Below are 22831 nucleotides of genomic sequence, written 5' to 3' on the forward strand. Positions count from 1 at the left end.
ATTGTGTATCCAAGTAAAATGAAATCCTTGTGGACTTCAGTCTTTTCTCCATTTATCATGATGTTGCTTATTGGTCCAGTTGTCAGGATTTTTTTTTCTTTATGTTGAGGCGTGATCCATACTGAAGGCTATGGTCTTTGATCTTCATCAGTAAGTGCTTGAAGTCCTCTTCACTTTCAGCAAGCAAGGTTGTGTTATCTGCATAACACAGGTTAGAAAGGGGTTAGTCAGCAAAGATTTCTGGAAACGGTAACCTTAAAGCTGGAAATTGATGAGCACATTATATTAGTTATCTAATGCTGCTCTAACAGAAATACCACAAGTGGATGGCTTTAACAAAGAGAAATTTACTTCCTTACAGTAGAGCAGGCTAAAAGTGCAAATTCAAGGCATCAGGTCCTGGGCAAGGCTTTCTTTCTCTGTCGGATCCATCCTCAATCTTCCCATGGTCAAGGAGCTTCTCAGGCCCAGGGACCCCAGGTCCAAAGGACGTGCTCTGCTCTGGATGTTGCTTTCTTGGTGGTATGAGGTCCCCAACTCTCTGCTTGCTTCCCTTTCCTTTTTATCTCTTGAGAGATAAAAGGTGGTACAGGCCACACCCCAGGGGAACTCCCTTTACCTTGGATCAGGGAGGTGACCTGAGTAAGGGTGGTATTATAATCCATCACTAATCTTCTCAACATAAAATTATAATCACAAAATGGAGGACAACCACACAATACTGGGAATCATGCTCTAACCAAGCTGATAACTCACATTTTGGCGGGGGTGGGGACACATAATTCAATCCATGGCACACGTGCTGCTGATAAGGACGGTGAAAAGCTGGAGCCAAGGCAGAGGTAGGAAAATGCAAGACATGAAAAAACCCCTAGAAGGCTAGTCAGTTAAAGTAGGGGAATTGTGACAGCAAGAATTGGTTTACAGTAGTGATGGAGAGGGAAAGGCCTGCATCTAGGTGTGAAGCGATATGGGACTGGGTTAGTGACAGAGAGAGGGCAGGTTGAGTGTGAGAAGGTTGCTAAGAGTCGGTGGTTGATCAAATGTTGGAACTGATGAGCTCCAGAGTTTTTAAAAACAAAAACACCACAATAATGCAATCCTTTGACCCTTAGAGGTTACTGGTTCTAGTGCTTGTGCTGGGACCTCTGGAATGTGGTACCCATATTCTTAAAAGATGGGACAATCTCTGTGATGGTTAAGGTTGTGTGTCAACTTGGTTGAGCCATGATTCTCAGTGATTTGGCAGTTATGATGTAGTTTGGCAGTTACATAATGATGTAATGACTTCTATGATGAAATCTGATATAATGTAATCACTTTCATGTTGAGATCTGCTATGAGATGCCAATCAGTTGAAAGGGAGTTTCCAATATAAATGGACTTTCTATCAAAGCAGATCTTGATCTGGATCTTGGCTCCTTATTATCTGACCCCCAGTTCTTAGACTTTGAGCCAGTAGCCTGTCATCTGACCTGCCAATCTTGGGCTCATCAGCTACATGAGTCAGGAGAAGCCTCCAGCCTGACACCTGACCCAAGGCCTGGGGACTTTGCAGCCTCTACAACCAAGCAACCATGTGAGCCATTTCTTTCATATAAATCTCTCTCTCTCTGTATATACGCATATCCCGAAAAACCCAGTGCCATCGAGCAAAACCATTAAAGCATATATGGTTTTGCTTTTCTAGAGAAGCCAGTCTCATTGCTTTGTGGACTCTTATATACTGATAGTTGAAAATTCAATTTCAGTGTTGCCTTTTTTTTGGTTTCCATACTAACTTCAGGCTTCTTTAGTCAATCCGATTGTTATCAACAAGAAACCAGGTAGATGGATGCAATATTCCTCAAATTACAAGGCTTACAAGGTGAACACATTAGGATTGATAACAACAAACCATCTTCATTAAATGGCTGAGTGCATTTATGTTAATAAAAATAGTGTGGGAGGGCAAAATGGTGATTTGATGGGAATTTGCTTGCCTTAGTGGTATAGAACAAGAAAACCTCTTTAAATGTTGACTGAATGTTAACATTTTTTGAAAACAAGAGGACGATCTCCCTCCCAATATCTCTTTCAAAAAGTTTTCTATAATTATCGTTAATATACTCTGCAACCAATCCCAGATAATTAAAAACAATTGTGTCTTGTATAGAACTTTTAACTTCTTCATTCTATTCATGGGGTAACCGATCCTGAGTAGTTTGCACATGTTTTCATCTTCAATTCACTCTATTCTGACTCTTCCTGCATTGTCGTCAGCCATACCTCGGAAGGACACCTTCGCTGGATCGCACATTAGTGCTGGACTGGCCCTATAGCCTGGGCTCCATAAATCTCTAATCATTCTTGATACTGCAAAAAACGTCTACCAAGTTGTATTAACTGGGACAGCTCTCCACTTGGGGGTTATGTTCAGATCAGGGGGAAGATGGCCAGGAAGAGTCAGAAAACAGGTCCTTGGTAGGCACAAAAGTTTGGTAATGAGTCAGAAGCAGCTGGGATAAACTTTCCTTCTTCTTCTCCCCAGCCTCTGGATATGCACGCCTTTTGGCCTGACCATTCTGAACGCAGGGAGGGGTGCACCCAGTTAGAGTTACAGGGAGTCCTGGTGGCACAGTGGTTAAGAGTTTGGCTGCTAACCAAAAGGTAGGCAGTTCAAATCCACCAGCCACTCCTTGGAAACCTTATGGGGCAGTTCTACTCTGTTCCATCAGGTCACTATGAGTCGGAATCTACTAGACAGCAACGGGTGTGGTTTTTTGTTTTTGTCCTGACCACTCCAAAGGTGAGGAGGAGTGCACCCAGTTAGAGTAATAGCCCTGAGTCAGGGTCAGATTAAGGCATGTGAGGGCACTAAACACTGATAATCTGTGGTGCTCTCTCCTCTGTTTACTCACGTATTCAAACTGGATATGTGAGCTAGATACGTAATGTGTATATGTATGTGTGTGTGTTTCTTAGCTAGCCATGATGTAACTTCTTTTTAAATGTAACTATAATATTAGCAGTTGAACATAAAAGTGGCATATGGCATTTTAGAGGAATGAGATGAATTGGATTACAGATTTTTTAGTGGCTGTGGGGTACTAAGATTTTCACTATATATGACATTTTCTACAAAAAGAGTATTCCACATATTCTACAACAAAGAAAATGAGTCAGTGAACTTAGTTGTTTCAACAATCGATGTAAAATTCTGTTGAGTTTCCAAAATGAAAAATTGACTTTCATTAATTTTGCTTTAAACGGCTCATACTTTGATGCTTGTTTTATAATAAGCGCTATAATTATAAATGAACAAATGAAAAGGTGTCATAAAAGGAAATTTAATGATCAGAAAACAAATGTTACAACAAATTATATTTTACTTTTAGATAGATCTTTCATCTCTAACATGTTATAACTAGAAACATTTTTTTCTATTCTTTGCTCTTACAAATTCGTCAAAGATTTCATCACAGTTAAGCTGCCGAACAATATCTACTTCCATACATACTAAGGACAACGAGTCCTTGAATCATTGTTGTGTGTTCATTTTTTCTTATGTCCTGTCTGCTTGGCATTTAGCTTTTGCTTTGGACAACTGGTGCCCCTGTTTTGCTGGTGCTCTAAACACGCGCTTACCTTGCTTACTGGCTAATCTGTGCCTGCCCTGCGCACAGCTCCCAGCGTCGCCTCAGCCCTCCCTCCCTGCAATTACTCTAGCGCCCCACCTGCTTTGCAGCCGGTCCAAGCTCCCGCCAGGTGCGAGGCACACCCACTCACCCCTGGGGCCCCGCCCAGCAGCACGCATCTCAGCCCGGCACCCCACCCAGGCCCTCACGTGACAGCACAACACTCCATGCACGCTCTGATTGGCTCTCCCGGCCAAGGGGGCGGGGCCGGCCGAACAGCACGGCCCCGCGACACGGCTGCACTTTTCAAACCTCAACTGTAAGCTGCAGTAAGCGTCTGTGCTGCCGTCACCCGGAGCCGACTCACTGGGGGCCAGGTCACAGCTGTTGGCTGTCGTCTGGGAAAGTAAAAGGGGGTCCTGCCACTCTCGGAACTACCCGGCTGGAGCTTGAGAGCACGTCCTGTCGTGGCCACCGGCGTGGGGCGGGACGGGAGCCCCCTTGGAGGGGGCAGCCCCGAGAGGACCTGCTGCAGCCGGAGCGGTCAGTGTCCTCGCGTGTCCGCGGCCATGCTGGGCTTGGCGGGTGGGCTCGGGGCTGCGAACTCTGAACCAGCTTCCTTCACCCTCGGTACAGGGACCCCGAACGTGAGGGGCCCCAGATGAGAGATCCGGGGGTACGTGTAGATCGGGCCCTCTGGGACCCCGGGTCTGGCGGATGTAGGCTGGGACTCTGCCGCCCCTCGGGTGTCCCGACTGCTGCCCGTCGCTCTCTGCTTTCGGGCTGGGGTCCTGCCTGCCTGGTTTCCTCGGGTTCAGCGCGGGCGGACCGCGGTCCTCCCGACACCCTTCTCAGCTGGGGGAGCCTGTGCGAGTGCGCGCCGTCGGCCTGGCCGCCCGGCTCTCCCGGGTGCGCGAGCGCACCGCGGAGGCCCCTTGGCGACGCGCTCACTCGTGTGCCGTCCACGTCGCCTCGACGTGGTCCTTCGCGTCCCTCCCGAGTTCACAGCTGTGGTGTGGGCACAGGACGTGTTCACATCTGCACTCGTGGATGCGTCCTGTTCACGCCGGCTTTCGCCTAGAGGAAGTGTCCTCATCTTGAGGGGTATTTTCAATTACTGCTGTGAGCATTTTTTTTTTTTTTTTTTTGATGTGTGGATAGAGAACAAGACGAATTGCAGCTGTTTCAGCGATTTTCAGCGATCTGATCTTATTTTGATGCCATGTAAACCATTTAATGTACTTGAGCCACCCGCAAACGGTACAGCTACTTGATGGTTACGGTTTTGACATTTACCCAGTTTGTTTTATTTTAGGGAAAACACTATTTTTAAACTCCCGCAGAGGGGTAAGTAGAGACAAGGTTGACAGAGGCTTCATGGCAGCTGGTAGATGGTGTCAGTTCTTCCTGTTTTCTCTGACACGGGACTAGAGGCACTCTGACATCATTCTGTAAATTAAAATTTAAATTAAAAAAATACATTTTAAAAGCCTAAATATATTCCGATCAAATTTCAATAATACTAAACATGCTGGGTTTCCGTGCCACATTCACTGATTGTTTTGCCTACTTAATGTACTAATGCGGTGCCGAACCTTGCAGTGATGTTTGGTAAGGTGTGGCCCCTCTACGTTCTTACGTGTTTGAGGACGTGTGCCCTGAGACAGGATTGTCTGTAAAAATACTAGGCAGTGGCAGCATATGCAAACGGACGTTTTACAAATGCAAAGCCCTTTTGGGGCCAGGAGCACAATTTTATTAATGGAAAAGACAATAGACCTGTTTTCTCAATAATACACCGTTCTTCAATTTCGTAGTGGACTGTCCAGAAGTAGTTTTCAACAACTTTTAAAATGTTTTATAAGTATTAAGCTTGTATACCCATGCCCATAAAAACCAAAAACCCATTACCATAGAATTGACTCTGTAGGAGCTCTAAAGCTTTACAAAAGCAGACCACCACATCTTTTTCCCGGTTGGGTGGGTTTGAACTGCCGACCTTTTGGTTAATAGCAGAGCACTTTACCCACAGCACCACCGGGTCTTCTGCATACCCACAGAGCTGTGCATTTCTTAAAATGCTTGTCCATAGAAGCAGTGCCCAAAGTTCTAAACAATCTTCACTCCTCAATCTTTGTCCTCTGAGCAGATGTTCAAGATTTTTAAAAATTAAAATATTTTTAGTTGCAGGTATTATTATCTGCTTTGATTTTGAGGTACACGTTATATACATTTTACATTTTTAAAAAATATGGATCTAAAATTGAAGTAAAAGTATATTTACTTAATAAAACTGTTTACGTTTTAAACGTAAAATATCTAATAATTTGAAGGCCTTTCTGTGTCTAGAAAGAGTGGTTACAGTTTCTCTTGAGACTCTTGAATAGTGAGCTACAATTTGATTAAGATAGAATTCGTTTTTAGGAAAATTGAGACTTGACTAATTGATCACTGCATCAGTGCATGAATAGCAAATCTGAAGTCAGCACATGAATAACAAATCTGAAGAGAACACAAGCATTTTATGGCAGACATTTCTAATCAAACAACTTTACTTGCACTGACAGTGTTTTACTGGTGTTAAATGAAAATTTAAACGTATTTCAAAAGCTTTGTATTGGAGCTGTTTCATAGTTATAAAGTTAGAGAATTTCTGTTTTAATCTTAAAGAGCTAACTTAAAGCCCAGGAAACCAGTTGCTAACACTTTCACTGAGTCATTAAATTTTCTTAAAATTACATGTATAGTATATTTTAATGCATGTTTCCTGCGTGTAAAATTGGCAGCTAAGTAGAACAGTGCTCCTAGACTTACAGCTTTAAAGGATTTTGATTGATTCTTGATATTTTAAGAATTTTTTTGTACTTTATGTATTTTGTACTTCGTATTTATTGTGTCAGAAACATTAACAGTCATTTTATATACACTTGGGAAAACTTGTGTTGCTTTAGTTTTTCACAATGTTGATAAAAAATTCAGTGATTTTATTTTTAAGTAGCTTAGACTCTTGTGGTAGATCATTTTCAAGGAATATTTCTTTGACTATTTCACATAAGAAGTGTACTTTTTATAAATTAAATTCCAAGCACATATTTTTATCTAAATGCATTGTAATAAATTTTGTGATTGTCAAGGCAAATGTTGTTAAAGTTTTTTTTTCTCATTATTTTTTATTTCTTTGATTTATTTATCCTTTTTCTAACTAAATTTTGCCTGGAATTTCAGTGCCATTTTAAACATGTAAAGTAGTCAATTCCTTTTAACATTGATATGCAGTATATTTTGGTTCACCCATGACACCTTGCAACTTCTTCCCCAAAAGAGGGCATATGCATCAAACATTTAAAAAATATAATTGTAGTAGTGATATGGTAGTTTCCTCTTTAACCCTTAAAGGGTCGGATTCCATTATGCGTGGTATGGTTACTGAATAAGCAGCACTTCAGCAATGCTATTAAGTAAACAGTGATTTATTTTACAACAGAAACCTAATTTTCCATGCGATGAATGATAAGCACTGTGTGTTTCTTGGCTCACTGTATTTCCGTTTTTCAACATTTTTTTTTTTTCTATCCTGATTCGAAATTATAGGGTTTAATTCTTGTTCTGAAGGTAGAAAGGGCTCTTGGCCTTACTGTCTTGGCACAAACTCGAGCCTGGGGTTGTTGTGTGGGACTTCAGCCCTTGGATACTATATACTAGACTGGTTGGACAAGAGTCTGTTAGCTGGCTTCCTTTTGTGATTTTCAAAGGATTAAATGTTTGAATTATAAATTCTAGTCAAAAAAAATTTTTTTTCTTTTTAAATGCACAAACCTGTAGTAGTAGAATGCATATAAGGAACATAATCTCTTCCTTGAAACATTGAAAGTCATCATCATCCTGCTCCCTATGCCAATAAAAATACCTTACTTCTAATCAATGACTAATTAACAATGGTCCTTCTGCCACAGCAGCAGAAAGCTCTTCCTTTACTTTTGATAGATACTGGATAAATAAGCCTCCAATTCCTCTGCTTCCCTAGGGAAAACAGCTATGTGTCATTGTTGTTGGGTGCTGTCGAATCGATTTTTGACTCATATAACAGAGTAGAACTGCCCCACAGGGTTTTCTAGACTGAAATCTTTATGGGAGCAGATTACCAGGTCTTTCTCACACAGAGGGGCTGGGTGGGTTTGCTTAGCAACTGAAAGCTTAACTGTTGTGCCACTAGGGCTTCTAATGAATGCCTGTGTAGAAAGAAGGAATTGTTTCCCTGTGATCTTGTTGCTTTGCTTTCCATTGCCTTTTGAATTTACTTCATGAAGACCTAGAGTAATCAATCCTTGTTAGAACAAGCATCTGAATGTCCTGATTGAGGTAGTTCTTAAAATATCGATGCTCTTAGCTGAATATAGGTATTTATATAAAAACAGGAGGCCACCTAGTCTGGAAAGATAGCTACATACAAAATAAATGGTCTATTGGCATTATATTACAATAAATGATAAAATAATTTTATCCATGTTTGTGGACTTTGTGACTACTCTGTTCAGGACTAAAATTCTCTAATAGCAATTTAAAATATTCCTTCCTTTGTTTAGGTAGAGACTGGCTGCATTTGAAGTTCCAGTATTATAATTACCAGGTGGATCTCTCAGGTTCTACTAACCCCTTGAAGTCATGAGACATACTTAAAAATTCTTTTTGCTATATTTTATAATTAAAATGATTCAGAACCAGTGCTGTCGAGTGAATTTCACTTCATGGTGAGCCTGTGTGTGTCTGAGTAGAACTGTACTCCACAGGATTTTCAATGGCTGATTTTTCGAAAGTAGATTGCTAGGCCTTTCTTCTCAGGCACCCCTGGGTGGACTTGAACCTTCAACTTTCAATGAGCAGCCAAGCACATTAGCCGTTTGCATCACCCAGGTACTCCAGTTACGTTATTTAATTAACTAATGCTATCATCATGAGTTGAAATCAACTCATAGGCAACTAGTTATAATAATTCAGTTCATCACATATTCACCATGCTGGGAACTTTGGCACAAAAGTAAATCTTTGCCCTGTAGATACTAAACATAATTGCCATCTAACATGTTACAGGTTAAGGTAAAGAGATATGCCAAGGGTCCTGTTATTTGAAGCATAAAGAAGAGGCGTTTAGACTAATCTGTGTGTTTTAAGCAATGCTTCTGAGGAAGCTGACATTCTGCATTAAGATAGGAAAGATGCATGAGAAGAGTTGGCCATTTAAGGAAAGGTAGAAAGGATGTTCCAGGCAGAGAATAAAGAAAGATGTAGAGACAAAATATGAGATATGAATGTTGCAGGAAATGAAGCTGGTGAGTACTGGGCTTGAGAGGCCTTTGTGTGTTATGCTAAAGACTTTGGCTTGTAGGTTCTGGCGAGCTAATGAAGGACTGAAAGCAGAAAATTCTCTAGACTTTTTCATTTATTCTATCTTACATATTCTATTTTTATAAAACTTCCTAATTTGATAAGTTTGAAATGAATATCATGATGAATACAGTTTTTTTACAGTTTAAAAAAAATGTGCTTTAAGTAAAAGTTTAAAAATCAAGTCAGTTTCTCATACAAAAATTTATATACACCTTGCTATGTACTCTTAGTTGCTTTCCCCGTAATGAGACAGCACGCTCCTCCTCTGCACCCTGTATTCCCCATGTCCATTCAGCCATTTCCCGTCCCTCTCTGCCTTCTCATCTCCCCTCCAGACAGGAGCTGCCCACATAGTCTCATGTGTCAACTTGAGCCAAGAAGCTTACTCATCACCAGTATCATTTTCTGTATTGTTGTCCAGTCGAATCCCTGCCTGAACAGTTGGCTTTGGGTGTGGGTTCCAGTCTTGGGCTAAAAGAATGTCTGGGGACCATGACCTCCGGGGGCCTCTCATCTCAGTCAGACCATTAAGTCTGGTCTTTCTACGAGAATTTGAGGTCTGCATCCCACTGTTCTCCTGCTCCCTCAGGGATTCTCTGTTGTGTTCTCTGTCAGGGCAGTCTGGGTTGTAGCCAGGCACCATCTAGTTCTTCTAGTCTCAAGCTGATGTAGTCTCTGATTTATGTGGCCCTTTCTGTTTCCTGGGCTCATAATTACCTAGTGTCTTTGGTATTCTTCATTCTCCTTTGCTCCAGGTGTCATGAATACTTTTTAAATAGAGCTATTTAGAGGAATACAGGGACTGCTTTGTGTATTTGTCTTACTTTTGATCATATCACATTTGCTTTCTTCCTTTAAGTGAGGCAAGGCCCAGATCAAGCCTAATAATTCCTTCTATTCCTTCCTTTCTTGATGCATATCTGAATTCTTATTGTAATTGTTATAATGGGAGTTAATGAAAAAAAAGATCTCTGAAAATAAGTTTGAGATGCCATTATTCTTTGAGGTACTGCATAATTAAAAAGTTTGTCTTATGCTTTCTATTACCCTCTTAATTGTTCCATGTGCTTAACTGTGTTTGTAATTGTGTACCCCCTCACAGACATGAGTTCATCTACTAGGTTAAAATCTTTTTTTTGTTTTCACCAGTATAGCCTGAAAAGTGTATAAAATGGATCTCAAATGGAATGAGAGATTGGTAACTTAAATCAGTTATAGGTGTATGAGTTACGGTATTGTTGCGAGGTGCCCTCAAGTTGGTATGTGCTGTCGAGTCGATTTCAACTCATAGTGACCCCATGTGACAGAGTAGAACTGCGCCATAGGGTTTTCTTGTCTGTAACCTTATGGAAGCAGACTGCCAGGTCTTACTCCTGTGGGAGCGGCTGGGTGAGTTCGATCTGCCAGCCTTTCAATTAGCAGCCAGAGCACTTACCCAGTTGTGCCACCAGGGTTCCTTATGAGTTATGGTAGCAGACAAGGTAAGGTCTGAGGATGGTTTGTTGGAATTGAAGGGTGTTTTGGGGGGCATTTAGGAAGATGAAAGAAGGAAAGACGGAGCACTAGTTGATAACTTTCATGTACCCAGGGATTAAATTTTATATAAAGGGTAACCAGATGTTTGTGAATGGGCTTGTGCACAAAGGTGACATTGATTCTCCACTGAGTATGCAAAAGTGGTCAAAGGAGAGAAAATGGAAAAATACGTAGGCTGTGACAACTGGTTCAAATGTAGTAAATACAAGGAAAATCAAGCTAAGAAATACTATATGGATGCCTAAAGCAGCTTGTAACATTGGTATTTTAGCAATAAGTAGATGAGCTTAGGGTTCAGTTGTCAGAAATATGTTTTCTCTTTTTCTGAGACATAGCTTGTGTTCCAACATATTCAGAGCCACAGTATTAATGTATAGTAAAAACAAAACAAAACTGCTGGTTGCCCAGCGCTGTTTTCATCCACATCTATAATCATTGAAATGTTGTTGTTAGGTGCCGTCAAATCATTTTTGATCATAGTGACCCCATGTGACAGAGCCGAACTGCCCCATAGGGTTTTCTTGGCTGTAATCTCTATGGGAGCAGATCACAGGTCTTTTCTCTCACAGAGGTCTGGTTCAGTTACAACCACCAACCTTTTGGTAAGCAGCTGAGTGCTTAAACGTTGTGCCACCAGGGCTCCTTATTCATACAGATACCTGTGTCATACTCATCTATTGTGATGACCAACAGTACATGTGAGTGTTACAGAATTTCTTTTGATAAAAATGTACACATAACAATGCCCAGTATTAGGAAATATTATTAGCAGACTGGTTAATAAAGTTCTGTTTAATTATCATTATTCATTGCAATTTTTTGTAATCTAAGCTCTTTGTCCTAATAAAACTTAAAAATAAGCGTGTCCTAATTTAATTTTCATCAGTATGTTTGGATAACACATTTTAGATTTTTTGGAAGGATCCCAGAGTAACTTTAGATTTGCGCGGGTGATACACATAAAAAAGATATACAGCTTAAAAGTTTTCAAATTGCTATTCATTATGTAGAATTTATTTATTTGATTCAGAATTTGATAAATGATTTATTGATTCAGAATTTGATACATGAATTTTTTTCTATGCAATAATAAACAAGGCATTAATCCTAGCTTAGTATTTACTCTAAATGCTTATATGATCTCTATATAACTCACTTATGACTTGGATAAAGAACACATCAACTCTACATAAATGCAGAGACAACACTGAGGACTTTTAAAACCTGAACAATAATGACTCGTCAACTTCAGGCCAGGTAAACACCAAGTAAACAGATACATTTTGCCATGGCAGATGGGCACATTTCTGCATTTAAGGACTAGTCACATATTCACTGCTGTCTTTTTTACCCAAAGACATTTATTTTTGTCAATTATTAAAATTGTCGTTGTTGCTGTTAGGTGCCATTGAGTCACTTCCAACTCATAGCAACCCTGTGAACAGCAGAACGAAACACTGCCTGGTTCTGAGCCGTTCTCACAATTGTTGTTATGCTTGAGCCCATTGCTGCAGACACTGTGTCAAACCATCTCATGGAGGGTCTTCTTTTTCAATGACCCTCTAGTTTACCAATCATTATGTCCTTCTCCAGGGACTGATCCCTCCTAATAACGTGTCCCAAGTAAGTGAAACCAAGTCTCGCCATCCTTACTTCTAAGGAGCATCCTGGCTATACTTTTTCTAAGACAGACTTGTTTGTTCTTCTGGCAGTCCGTGGTATATTCAGTATTCTTAACCAACACCATAATTCTTCATTGATCATTCTTATTCATTGTCCATCTTTTGCATGCCAGTGAGGGGATTGGAAATACCACGGCTTCGGTCAGGTATACCTTAGTCCTCAAAGTGACATCTTTGCTTTTTAACACTTTAAAGAGATCTTTTGCAGCAGATTTGCCCAATACAATACGTTGTTTGATTTCTTGACTACTGCTTCCGTGGATGTTGATTATGGAGCCAAGTAAAGTGAAATCCTTGACAACTTCAGTATTTTCTCTGTTTAACATGATGTTGCTTATTGGTCTAGTGGTGAGGACTTCTGTTTTCTTTATGTTGAGGTGTAGTCCATACAGAGGGCTGTAGTCTTTGATCTTCATCAGTAAGTGCTTCAAGTCATCTTTGCTTTCAACAATCAATGTTGTGTTATCTACATATTGCAGATTGTTAATGAGTTTTCCTCCAATCCTGGTGCCATGTTCTTCTTCACATAGTCCATCTTCTCAGATTGTTTGCTCAGCATACAGATTGAATAAGTATGGTGAAAGGATACAACCCTGATGCACACCTTTCCTGACTTTAAACCACACAATATCCCCTTGTTCTTTTCAAATGACTGCCTCTTGGTCTATGTACGGGTTCCTTATTAGCACAATTAAGCATTCTGTTATTCCCGTTCTTCACAGTGTTATCCATAATTTGCTATGATCCACACAGTCAAATGCCTTTGCATAGTCAGTAAAATACAGGTAAACATTTTTCTGGTATTCTCTGCTTTTAGCTAAGATCCATCTGATATCAGCAATGGTATCCCTCGTTCCATGTCCTTTTCTGAATCCAGCTTGAATTTCAGTCAGTTCCCTGTCAATGTACTGCTGCAACCATTTTTGAATTATCTTCAGCAAAATTTTACTTGCGTGTGATATGAATGATATTGTTTGATAATATATGCATTCTTGTTCTATCATCTTTCTTTGGAATGTGCACAAAGATGCATCTCTTCCATATTTTAAAATATTAGAGATCCATATTTTGCCCGTAGAATCCTTCGGTATTGTGCCTTGAGGCTTGAATTTTTTCTTCAGTTCTTTTGGCTTGAGAAATGCTGAGTATGTTCTTCCCTTTTGGTTTTCTAATTCCAGGTCTTTGCACATTTCATTATAATACTTAATCTTCTTGAGCCACCCTATGAAATTTTCTGTTCAGCTCTTTCACTTCATCATTTCTTTCATTCCCTTTAGCTTCTCTATGTTCAAGAGCAAGTTTCAGAGTCTCTTCTGACATCCATTTTGGTCTTTTCTTTCTTTCCTGTCTTTTTAATGACCTTTTTCTTTCTTATGTATGATGTCTTTGATGTCATCCCACGACTTTCTGGTCTTCGATCATTAGTGTTCATTGCATCAAATTTGTTCTGGAGATGATCTCGAAATTCAGGTGGGATAAACTCAAGATCATACTTAGGCTCTCATGGACTTGTTTTAATTTTCATCAGCCTTAACTTGACCTTGCATATGAGCAATTGAGGGTCTCTTCCTCAGTTGGCCCCTGGCCTTGTTGTGACTGCTGATGTTGAGCTTCTCCATTGTCTCTTTCTATAGATGTATTTAATTTGATTCCTGTGTATTCCATCTGGTGAGGTCCAAATGTATAGTCACTGTTTATGTGGTCGAAAGAAAGGTATTTCCAATAGGTCTTCGGTCTTGCAAAATTCTATCATGCAATCTCCAGTGTTGTTTCTATCAACAAGGCCATGTTTTCCAACTACTGGTCCCTTTTCCTTGTTTCCAAGTTTTGTATTCCAATCACCAGTAATTATCTATGCATCTTGATTGCATGTTTGCTCAATTTCAGACTGCAGAAGTTGGGAAAAATCTTCAACTGGTGTCTAAATTTGAATAATGGTCATATTAACTGGTCTTCCTTGTGGGCATATGGATATTATCCTGTCACTGACAGTGTTGTACTTTCAGATAGATCTTGAAATGTTCTTTTTGACAATGAATGCTACACTGTTCCTTTTCAGTTTGTCTTTCCCAGCATAGTACACCATATGATTGTCTGATTCAAAGTGGCAATACCAGTCCATTTTAGCTCACTAATGCCTAGGATATCTGTCTTCAAGCGTTCAGTTTCATTTTTGACGAGTCCTAATTTTCATAGATTCGTGTGTTGAACATTCCATGTTCTGATTATTAATGGATGTTTGCAGCTGTTTCTTCTCATTTTGAGTCATGCCACATCAGCAAATGAAGGTCCCAAAAGCTCTACTCCATCCGTGTAATTAAGGTCCGCTCTACTTTGCAGAGACAGCTCTTCCCCAGTTGTCTTTTGAGTGCCTTCCAGCCTGAGGGGCTTATCTTCTGGGGCTGTATCAGACAGTGTTTGCTGCTATTCATAAGGTTTTCATTGGCCAGTTTTTTTAGAAGTAGGTCATCAGGTCCTTCTTTCTAGTCTTTGTCTGGACTCTTCACTGAAACCTGTACGCCATAGGTGACCCTGCTGATATTTGAAATACTATTGGTGTAGGTTCCAGCATCACAGCAACACACAAGCCACCACAGTATGACAAACTGACAGTTAAGTTACCTGCTTAGTGTAGATACATAATTTAAACTCAGGAATGTAAATTTTGCCCATAATAACATCACCCCAAGATAATCACTGTTAAAATTTTCCAGTTTTCCAGACTTCTATTTGCTTTTATATTTCTCCCACAATTATAATAATGTAAAGTTTTGTCTTCCTTTTTTCACTTAACAGTATATGTGTTGAAATATAGTCTTTGAAAGCACACTTTTTATTGAAAGCATAATATTCTATAGTTGTCTTTAATCATTTCCCTTTTGCTGGACTTTGGGGTTTATTCATTCAACGAGTTAATTTTTTTTTCACTGTTATAAATCATGCTTCATTTACCATAAATCTTTGACTATATCCAAGACCCATATTGACTCTTTTGAAAATTGAGAGCAGAAAATAGTTACTCATAAATACATACCCAAAAATACTTATCTTAAGTAAACACCTTAGAATCTAGAATCTAGAGGAGTTAAACATCTTAGAATCAAGAGCCTTCACACTCTGGCTCTGTGATTGAATTTGGCATGTCCTTGTTACTCTTTAATTAGTTGATATACAACTTCTCATGTTTCCTAAAGTCAGACTGGTGAACAAACATAGCTCTTGATTCTAAGATGTTTAAAGGAGCCCTGGTGGCACAGTGGGGAAAGCACTCGGCTGCTAACCGAAGGGTCGTCGGTTCAAACACACCAGCCTCTCCATGAGAGAAAGATGTGGCAGTCTGCTTCCATAAAGATTTACAGCGTTGGAAACCCTCTGGGGCAGTTCTCCTCTGTCCTTTAGCATCCCTATGAGTTGGAATCTGCTTGACAGCAGTGGGTTTGGCTTGGTTTAAGACGTGTGTATCAGCTAAAAAGTAATCAATTCATAAGTACTGTAGTAGAACTAGGATATAGTTTATGAATGAAGGGTGGCACAGGACTAGGCAGCATTTTGTTCTCTTGTACGTGGGGTTGCTAGGAGTTGGAACCAACTTGACGGCACCTAACAACAACAGTTGATGAACAGTGTTGGAATTCTAGCCACTTGTATCCATGGTACAGTGTCACCCTTTTTTCTGTTTATAGTATATAATATAAATGTGATCAGAAGCATGCGTATTCATAGATGTTTTAATTTAGATATAAAACTCTAAAAGTCAAAGATGATCTGAAAGGAGATTGATTGGGTATAGGAATTGGTCCCCTGTTGATTTCTCAGAGGAGAATGTGTGACCAATAAAATTGAGTGCCATCAGAACTGAGAAAATAAACAAATAGCTAAAACAAAATCAAAAGACACAATTTTAAGAGTTTAGTTGACACTAACTTCAGGTGAAGAGGAGCCCTGGTTGCACAATGGTTTAGCACTTGACTGTTAACCGAAAGGTCGGTGGTTCAAACCCACTAGTCATTTTGTGGGAGAAAGATGTGGCAGTCTGCTTACTTAAAGATGCACAGCCTTGGAAATCCTATGGGGCAGTTCTAGTCTGTCCTATAGGGTCACTATGAGTTGGAATCGACTCCACGGCAGTGGGTTAACTTGGGGTGAGAGATGTTTCCTTTGTGAAAATAGGGAGATCACAGCTACTCGGCAGTGGCAGGGGACTACATAGAGAACATCTTTAAGTAGAATATTAACAGTATTTATTTAGTGAATAATCATGATTGCCCTGCCACTAACCATGTATCATTCTATGTGAGTTCATTATATTTTAATTTTTAATCCTTAGAACTCTGCAAGGTAGAGTCATTATCTATTCTTTAAATGCAGCAGAATTGAAGCTTTCCTCATTAACAATCAAGGAAATGCAAAGTAAATCACAATAAAATTCCGTTTCGCCTTTACCCCATTAGAATAGAAAAATTAAAAATCTGAATGGAGCCAAGTGTTGGCACGAAAATGGACCAATAAACCCTCCCACACAGTGCTGTTGGGGATGTAAATGGGATGGGAAGAAGAGACCAACTTCAACTGTGTCTATGATGTTTGGCTTATTTTTTTTAAATGAATATGGCAAAGTGGTAAAATTTGAAAGAGTAAATGTTTTTTATGGCATTTGCATCCTTTCCTATATATCTGAGATATTTTCTTTTTGAAAGTACTAAGTCGAAACTTAGCAAAGTTAAATAATTTAGTTAAGTTCTCATAGCTGGAGTGATTACCCCAAATGTTCTTTTCAGAATCCTACACTGCTACTCTTAGACTACTAAGTGATATACTCCAAGACTAATAAGGGCTTCATTTTCCCGAAGACCAAGAGATTTAGAGAAAAAAAAAAAAATCTGCTGGTTTGAGAATGGAACTAAGAAGAGAGAGAAATATAGGAACTGAAAACTGAACTCTAATCACATTGCTTATTTCGTAAGTTGAGTATAGTTGGTATTTGAATTTAGGAAGATAAAGAATAGTACATGTCAAGTAGGAAATAAGGGGAGGAAAAATGTGGCAGAGAAGGAACAAAAGCCTAGGAGTTATTATAGGAAGGTACTAGAAGAAGAATATCAGCCTTTTGTTAAGCAAAAACACCAAACCGGTTGCCGTGGAGTCGATTGCAACTCATAGCAGCCCTATAGGACAAAGTAGAACTGCCCCATAGGGTTTCCAAGGAGCGGCTAGTGGATTCAAACTTCTGACCTTTTAGTTATTAAGTAGGCATAGCAGAAAGTCAAGTATTTTGAAATATATAGCCTGCCATTATTGTATGAATTTAGTTGACATGAAATAGTAGTTTTGAAACTGAACGTACATAAATATCACAAAGTTCCAGATAAATATTAGTTCCAGACGTAGATTAGAACTCTGGAATAAGACTTTATGTATAGTCAATCATTTACCCAACAAAATTACTGCACTCTTGATGCACAGCAGGCTCTGTGCTAGGTTGTACCCAAAGGAAAGAAACTCTAAGACCTATGACAGTTTCTGAATGGACTGTTGAAATATAGTCAGTCTGTGAAACAAATTCTATTTCTTGTAGTCATTCAGATGCCAGTAATATAACTTGTAATATGTGAATTCACCACCAAAGGCTAGCTTTCAGTTTTGTTTGACCATGTGAAATCAAACTTAAAATCAATGACTTGTGGTTTCTTGTTATGTTAAAGGGGAACTTCAAAAGAATGAGTTTTAAAATGAGATGAAATGATTGCGTGTATTGTAGTTTTATTATAACTTTTTTTTTTTTAAAGAATTTGGGGGGCTCTACAATTTTTAGTAGTTTTATTCTGAAATGAGGTCAGTAACTTTGTTCAGGTACCACAGAGATGATACAAGTTTTTGTGTGATCTTTGTTATTGTCCTTGTGGGTGGGATGTGCATTTTCTTTTTTTTTGGTGGTTTTTTTTTTATCTTATAGCCATATTTGGAGATGTATAATAATCTAATGCATATCCTGTCTGAGAGAACATCATCTTTTTTTCTTAATTATATTTAAGTTATATCCTCTGTCTTCTTTTTCTCAAAAGGTAAAAATAAGTGACCAAAGAAGAATAGCTGGGAGCCACCTAACATGTCGAGGAGAAGGTTTGATTGCCGAAGTATCTCTGGCATGCTAACTACGACTCCTCAAACGCCAATAAAATTGGAAAACTTCAATAACTTTTATACACTTACATCCAAAGAGCTAGGCAGGTAAGGAAACTCTATGATTTGTATGCTGTTTAAATTCAGATTTTGGCTTTCTGATTTGACAGTTGGTACTGTTTTTTTTACTGTAGAACTCAGTTTGGATCATTATTTAACAGTGATTAGAAAGAAAAAATCATCTCTGTTGTTATTTGACAGCATCTAGTCTTAAAAAAAATTTTTTTTTCTTTTTTTTTTAGGCTTAGTCTTAACTGACTTGAAAATCACATTTGTGGATGTTTTAGTGAGCTTATGTCATACATCCCACCTAGCTTCAGAGCCCGTGATAAGAAGTCAGGTTTTTATTTGAGGCCGTGATTGGCAAGAGGTAGCATGAACTAACTGTGTCTGACTTCAGTTAAGTTATTGTATCTCTTAGTGCTATTTCTAAAGCGCTAGATTTTAACATAGCGCTAGATAAGTTTTTACTAAATGACAATTTTTAAAGTTCCTAGTAGAGTAAAAAAAAAAAAAAAGTATAGTGCACTGGGTTAAAAAAAAGAAATAGGGAGATTCTCCTCTTTTTTCCTACAGGGAAAGCAAAAATTTGATAGTATCATAAAAATGCATGTTTTATATGTTAAACCCTATGCAAATACTAATCTGTTTTGGCTTAACCAAGATGTAAATTCTTTGAGGCCAAGGAGTAACCCAATGTTGAGGCTTTTTAGGGCTGCTATTTTAATATATATGAAAATTGCAAAAGATGTACCAAATTAATTTAATTATGTAATCCATATCTTTTAAGCTTTAAATTAGAGGTACTTAATGAAGTGTTGGAAGATGCCTGTCAGTTTATATTTCCAGTTTGATTTTAGTTCTGGAGGTAAATGTTTTTTCTTATATTAAAATAAGTCCATGTTTGTATTGATGTACAGTAAAATTGTATGATTGATTTTCATCTTTGAAAATCTCAGTGTGAAAACAAAAATTGACTGAACTGTGCAAAGTGTTTCTGTTCTTGGTGGTCTTTTATCTTAAGGGTAAAGGCAAGTTCTGGCTTTTTCCCTTACCAGCTGTTGGTTGTAACTACTTTTTTTATTTTGCAAAATAAGGATGATGTTAATATCTACCTCATCAAACTAAGAGTTAAATGTAAAAGTAGATGGCATAATCCCCTGGTATATTTATTTATAATTTTACTTGTAAAACATTTGGTTATTTTAATGGTATATTAAGAGATACAGATTAGAAGTGGATGGTGGTGACGCTTGCACAGCGTGGACAATGTGATTAATGTCACTGAATCATGCACTTAAGACTGGTTGAAAACAGCAATCTTTTGTCATATGTATTTTAGCACAATTTAAAAAAGTCTCTTGTGAACAAAAATATATATAGCTTAAAAATCTTTTAGGAATGTTTTTAAGAAATTGTTTTGTTTTAAATCTATAATTATTTCCCTTTGTATTATAGTAGGAAGGAGTAAGGTGTTTTGTTTTGTTTTGTTTTTTTTTTTTGGTTGCCTATATCTATTTTTTTTTTTTTTATATCTATAGGGTTGCTATCAGTTGGAATCGACTCGACGGCACTGAGTTTGGTTTTTGGTTTTGTCTATCTCACATTGAATAGTCATGGAATCTTTGCATTGGAAGGACATCAGCGGTCTTCTAATATAATTTTTTACACAGTGCAGCAGTCTTTTCTGTAATTTCCCTGACAAGCTGTTATCCAGCCCTAATCTGAGTGCTTCAGTGATGGGGAACTTACTACCTCAGACGATTTCTCTGTTCTATTTTGTGGGCACCTCTTAGGCATAGAAAGTTCTGTTTTCTGCTCTGCTAACATCTACCCAATTGACATGGTTCTCTTTTTGTAGCTGCATATAACATCCACCCAGGTGAAAACCTTCTAATGTTTAGTATTGCTAAATATTGCCGGTTTCCTTTACTACTCATCATGTGATGTGATTTCCAGACAGCCTTCCTTGATCCAGTCTTCTGGACCACTTTGTATTTTTCATTGTCCTTCTTAAAATGGGGCCTAGAATTGGGCATAAATTATTGTCAACATCTGACCATTTCATATACAACAAAACTATTACCTCTGTTGAAGCAACCTAAGATTCTATTAAGAGTTTTCTCCCATCCCCACCCCCAACAGCCATATCAAATTTGTGTCATACAGTATATTAGTAGAAACAGGCTATGCTGGAAGCCAATTTACCTGTCTTTGCTCTGAATCTAAACTTAGTGGCCTGCTTAGTTGTGATTTCCTTTTCTTTAAAATGGAAAGGTGGATTAGATTATCTCCAAGTTGCATTTTATTGCAGAAATGTTTGGAAACTGCTTTGGGTAGGGAATTGAATATGCAAAGCCTTGACTACAGTAAAGGGCATTTTTTTTTTTTTTTTTACTTTTCTGAATTACTGTTTTGATGAGTAAATTTTACATGCATTTATTAAATTATCTTTGCAAAATAAGGGATGTTATGGAAGCTGAGCAGTGTGTGGAGTCCTTGGGTGGTACAAACTGTGGTGTAGACTGAGTGTGCTGCTAACTGAAATGTTGGAGGTTGGAATCTAAGCAGAGGCATCTTGGAAGAAAGGCCTGGTGATCTACTTCTGGAAAACCAGCCACTGAAAGCCCTGTGGAGCACAGTTCTACTCTGACACACGTGGGGTTGCCAGGAGTCAGAGTCTACTCAGTGGCAACTGGTTAACTAGTTAGAAAGTGTATATCATTTTTCTTTTCTTTGAGGGTTTTGGAGAAATTAAACCTTGAAGGGAACAATATTAAAAATTCCAAATTGTTTAATAAAAGGGGTGCCATTATAAATAACAATCAAATTCAAATCAAGTGTACTTTTTAATATTTTAGAGCAAAAAATTATAATGGAATAAAACAAATTCAGATTGCTAATATCTCATCTTCTAATATTTTCATGAAAGAGACCTAACATTTTTCTTTTAATTGCTTTGGACTGATGAGTCAAATGATAAACATTGATAGATTTAATTATTGATATATTTAATTAGTAAACCTTGATAAATTGGGAATCATGAATCTGTTAAGAAGATCCTTAAATTTCTTTCAACATTGTTACAAATTTTAGTATCCTATAATTTTGTGAAGTAGAAATTAGGAATAGAATCTTGCAATTTCAAAGTATATAGACATAATTTTAGCGTGTGGTAAACTACAGTTATCTTTCTAAATCAACTTTTTAAATTAATTTTAAGAACAGTGTTTAAGAGTTTATAAACAGCAAACTAAAGGAAAATATACAAAAATTAGAAGTCCATTTTTGACTGTTCTCAAAGAAATTGCATTGTTCTGTTTTTTAGCATGTTGGGTAAGTTTTTTCCACCCCTCCCCCAAGTGAGGCAAGGTTTCATAGGACTCCTGTGGTTAGAAGGGTGAGGCAGATTCAGAAATAAAGTCAGCTTCCTTTGTGGCTTACCCTCCCCCCTCCTTTCACATTTTATTGTGCATTCTAGAATGCAGAACAGTAACTATTGGAGCTTTTCACTGCTGGGAAATCTAATCAGCCTTTTCAGGGCATGAATTAAGTATTACTGTTAAGGATTTTAGGTTTCCTTGAATTTTTCTATTAAAGTTGGCACAGGAACATAGATATTAAAAATGGCATAGTTTTGATAGTTTTAAACCACAACTAGCATTTTAAAATAGAAAAAAATACCTCTTTTTTTTAAGACAGCTGATAATTATATTAAAAATATTTACCTTTTTTAACAGCATATTAGTGAAAATATGTGTGTGTATTTTTTTTTATGTATATAGCTCTACTGGAATCTTAAATCAGCTTTAAAAGAAATACAAATGCTTTAAGTATAAAAAAAAATAGTATACAAAATAGCACGGAGTATGGTATTATAGTAGGCATAACCCTTGCATTCATTCAACAGGTATTTGCATTCATTTAACAGATAACTACACTGTGTTAGTACAGTGTAGGTTTCATAATTACTGTAGTAATTAGGACAAACATGGCCCTTGCCCTCATGGAGCTTTTACTTAGTGGTGAGCATTAGGAAATAATTACCAATATCCTTTGGTCACCTTTGCCCTTGATTAAAGAATACAACACTTGTTTAAGAAAGCTTCTTGAGAATACCCTAAATAATTGGATAGAAAGTGTTAATTTAATTAGCTATAAGATTATAACAATAAGATCTTGAGAAATAATATAAACTGAGAAGAACATATTCTTTTGTGGTTATGAGAGTGGGGAGGGAGGGAGAGTGGGAGAGGGTTATTTACTGATTAGATAGTAGATAAGAACTACTTTAGGTGAAGGGAAGGACCATACTCAATACAGGGAAGGTCAGCTCAACTGGACTGCACCAAAAGCAAAGAAGTTTCCTGAATAAACTGAATGCTTCGAAGGTCAGTGCAGCAAGGGCAGGGGTTTGAGGACTATGGCTTC

General features: G+C 38.2%; 1 protein-coding gene across 2 annotated transcripts in view; it reads left to right on the forward strand.

Annotated features, from left to right (window-relative positions):
* The first annotated feature begins 3915 nt into the window (after positions 1-3915).
* STK17B (serine/threonine kinase 17b) overlaps positions 3916-22831 on the forward strand; it is a 38466-nt gene continuing 19550 nt past the window's right edge. Inside the window, exons 1-2 of one of the 2 annotated variants that reach the window (XM_064286871.1) lie at positions 3916-4160; positions 18283-18448. In XM_064286871.1, coding sequence (XP_064142941.1) covers positions 18327-18448 — 122 coding nt within the window. In that variant the 5' untranslated portion in view covers positions 3916-4160; positions 18283-18326. The remainder of the gene's footprint in view (positions 4161-18282; positions 18449-22831) is intronic. The other variant, XM_003406159.4, reaches the window with a different exon arrangement.

The sequence above is a fragment of the Loxodonta africana genome, chromosome 6 (assembly GCF_030014295.1).
Source record: "Loxodonta africana isolate mLoxAfr1 chromosome 6, mLoxAfr1.hap2, whole genome shotgun sequence".
Taxonomy (NCBI): domain Eukaryota; kingdom Metazoa; phylum Chordata; class Mammalia; order Proboscidea; family Elephantidae; genus Loxodonta; species Loxodonta africana.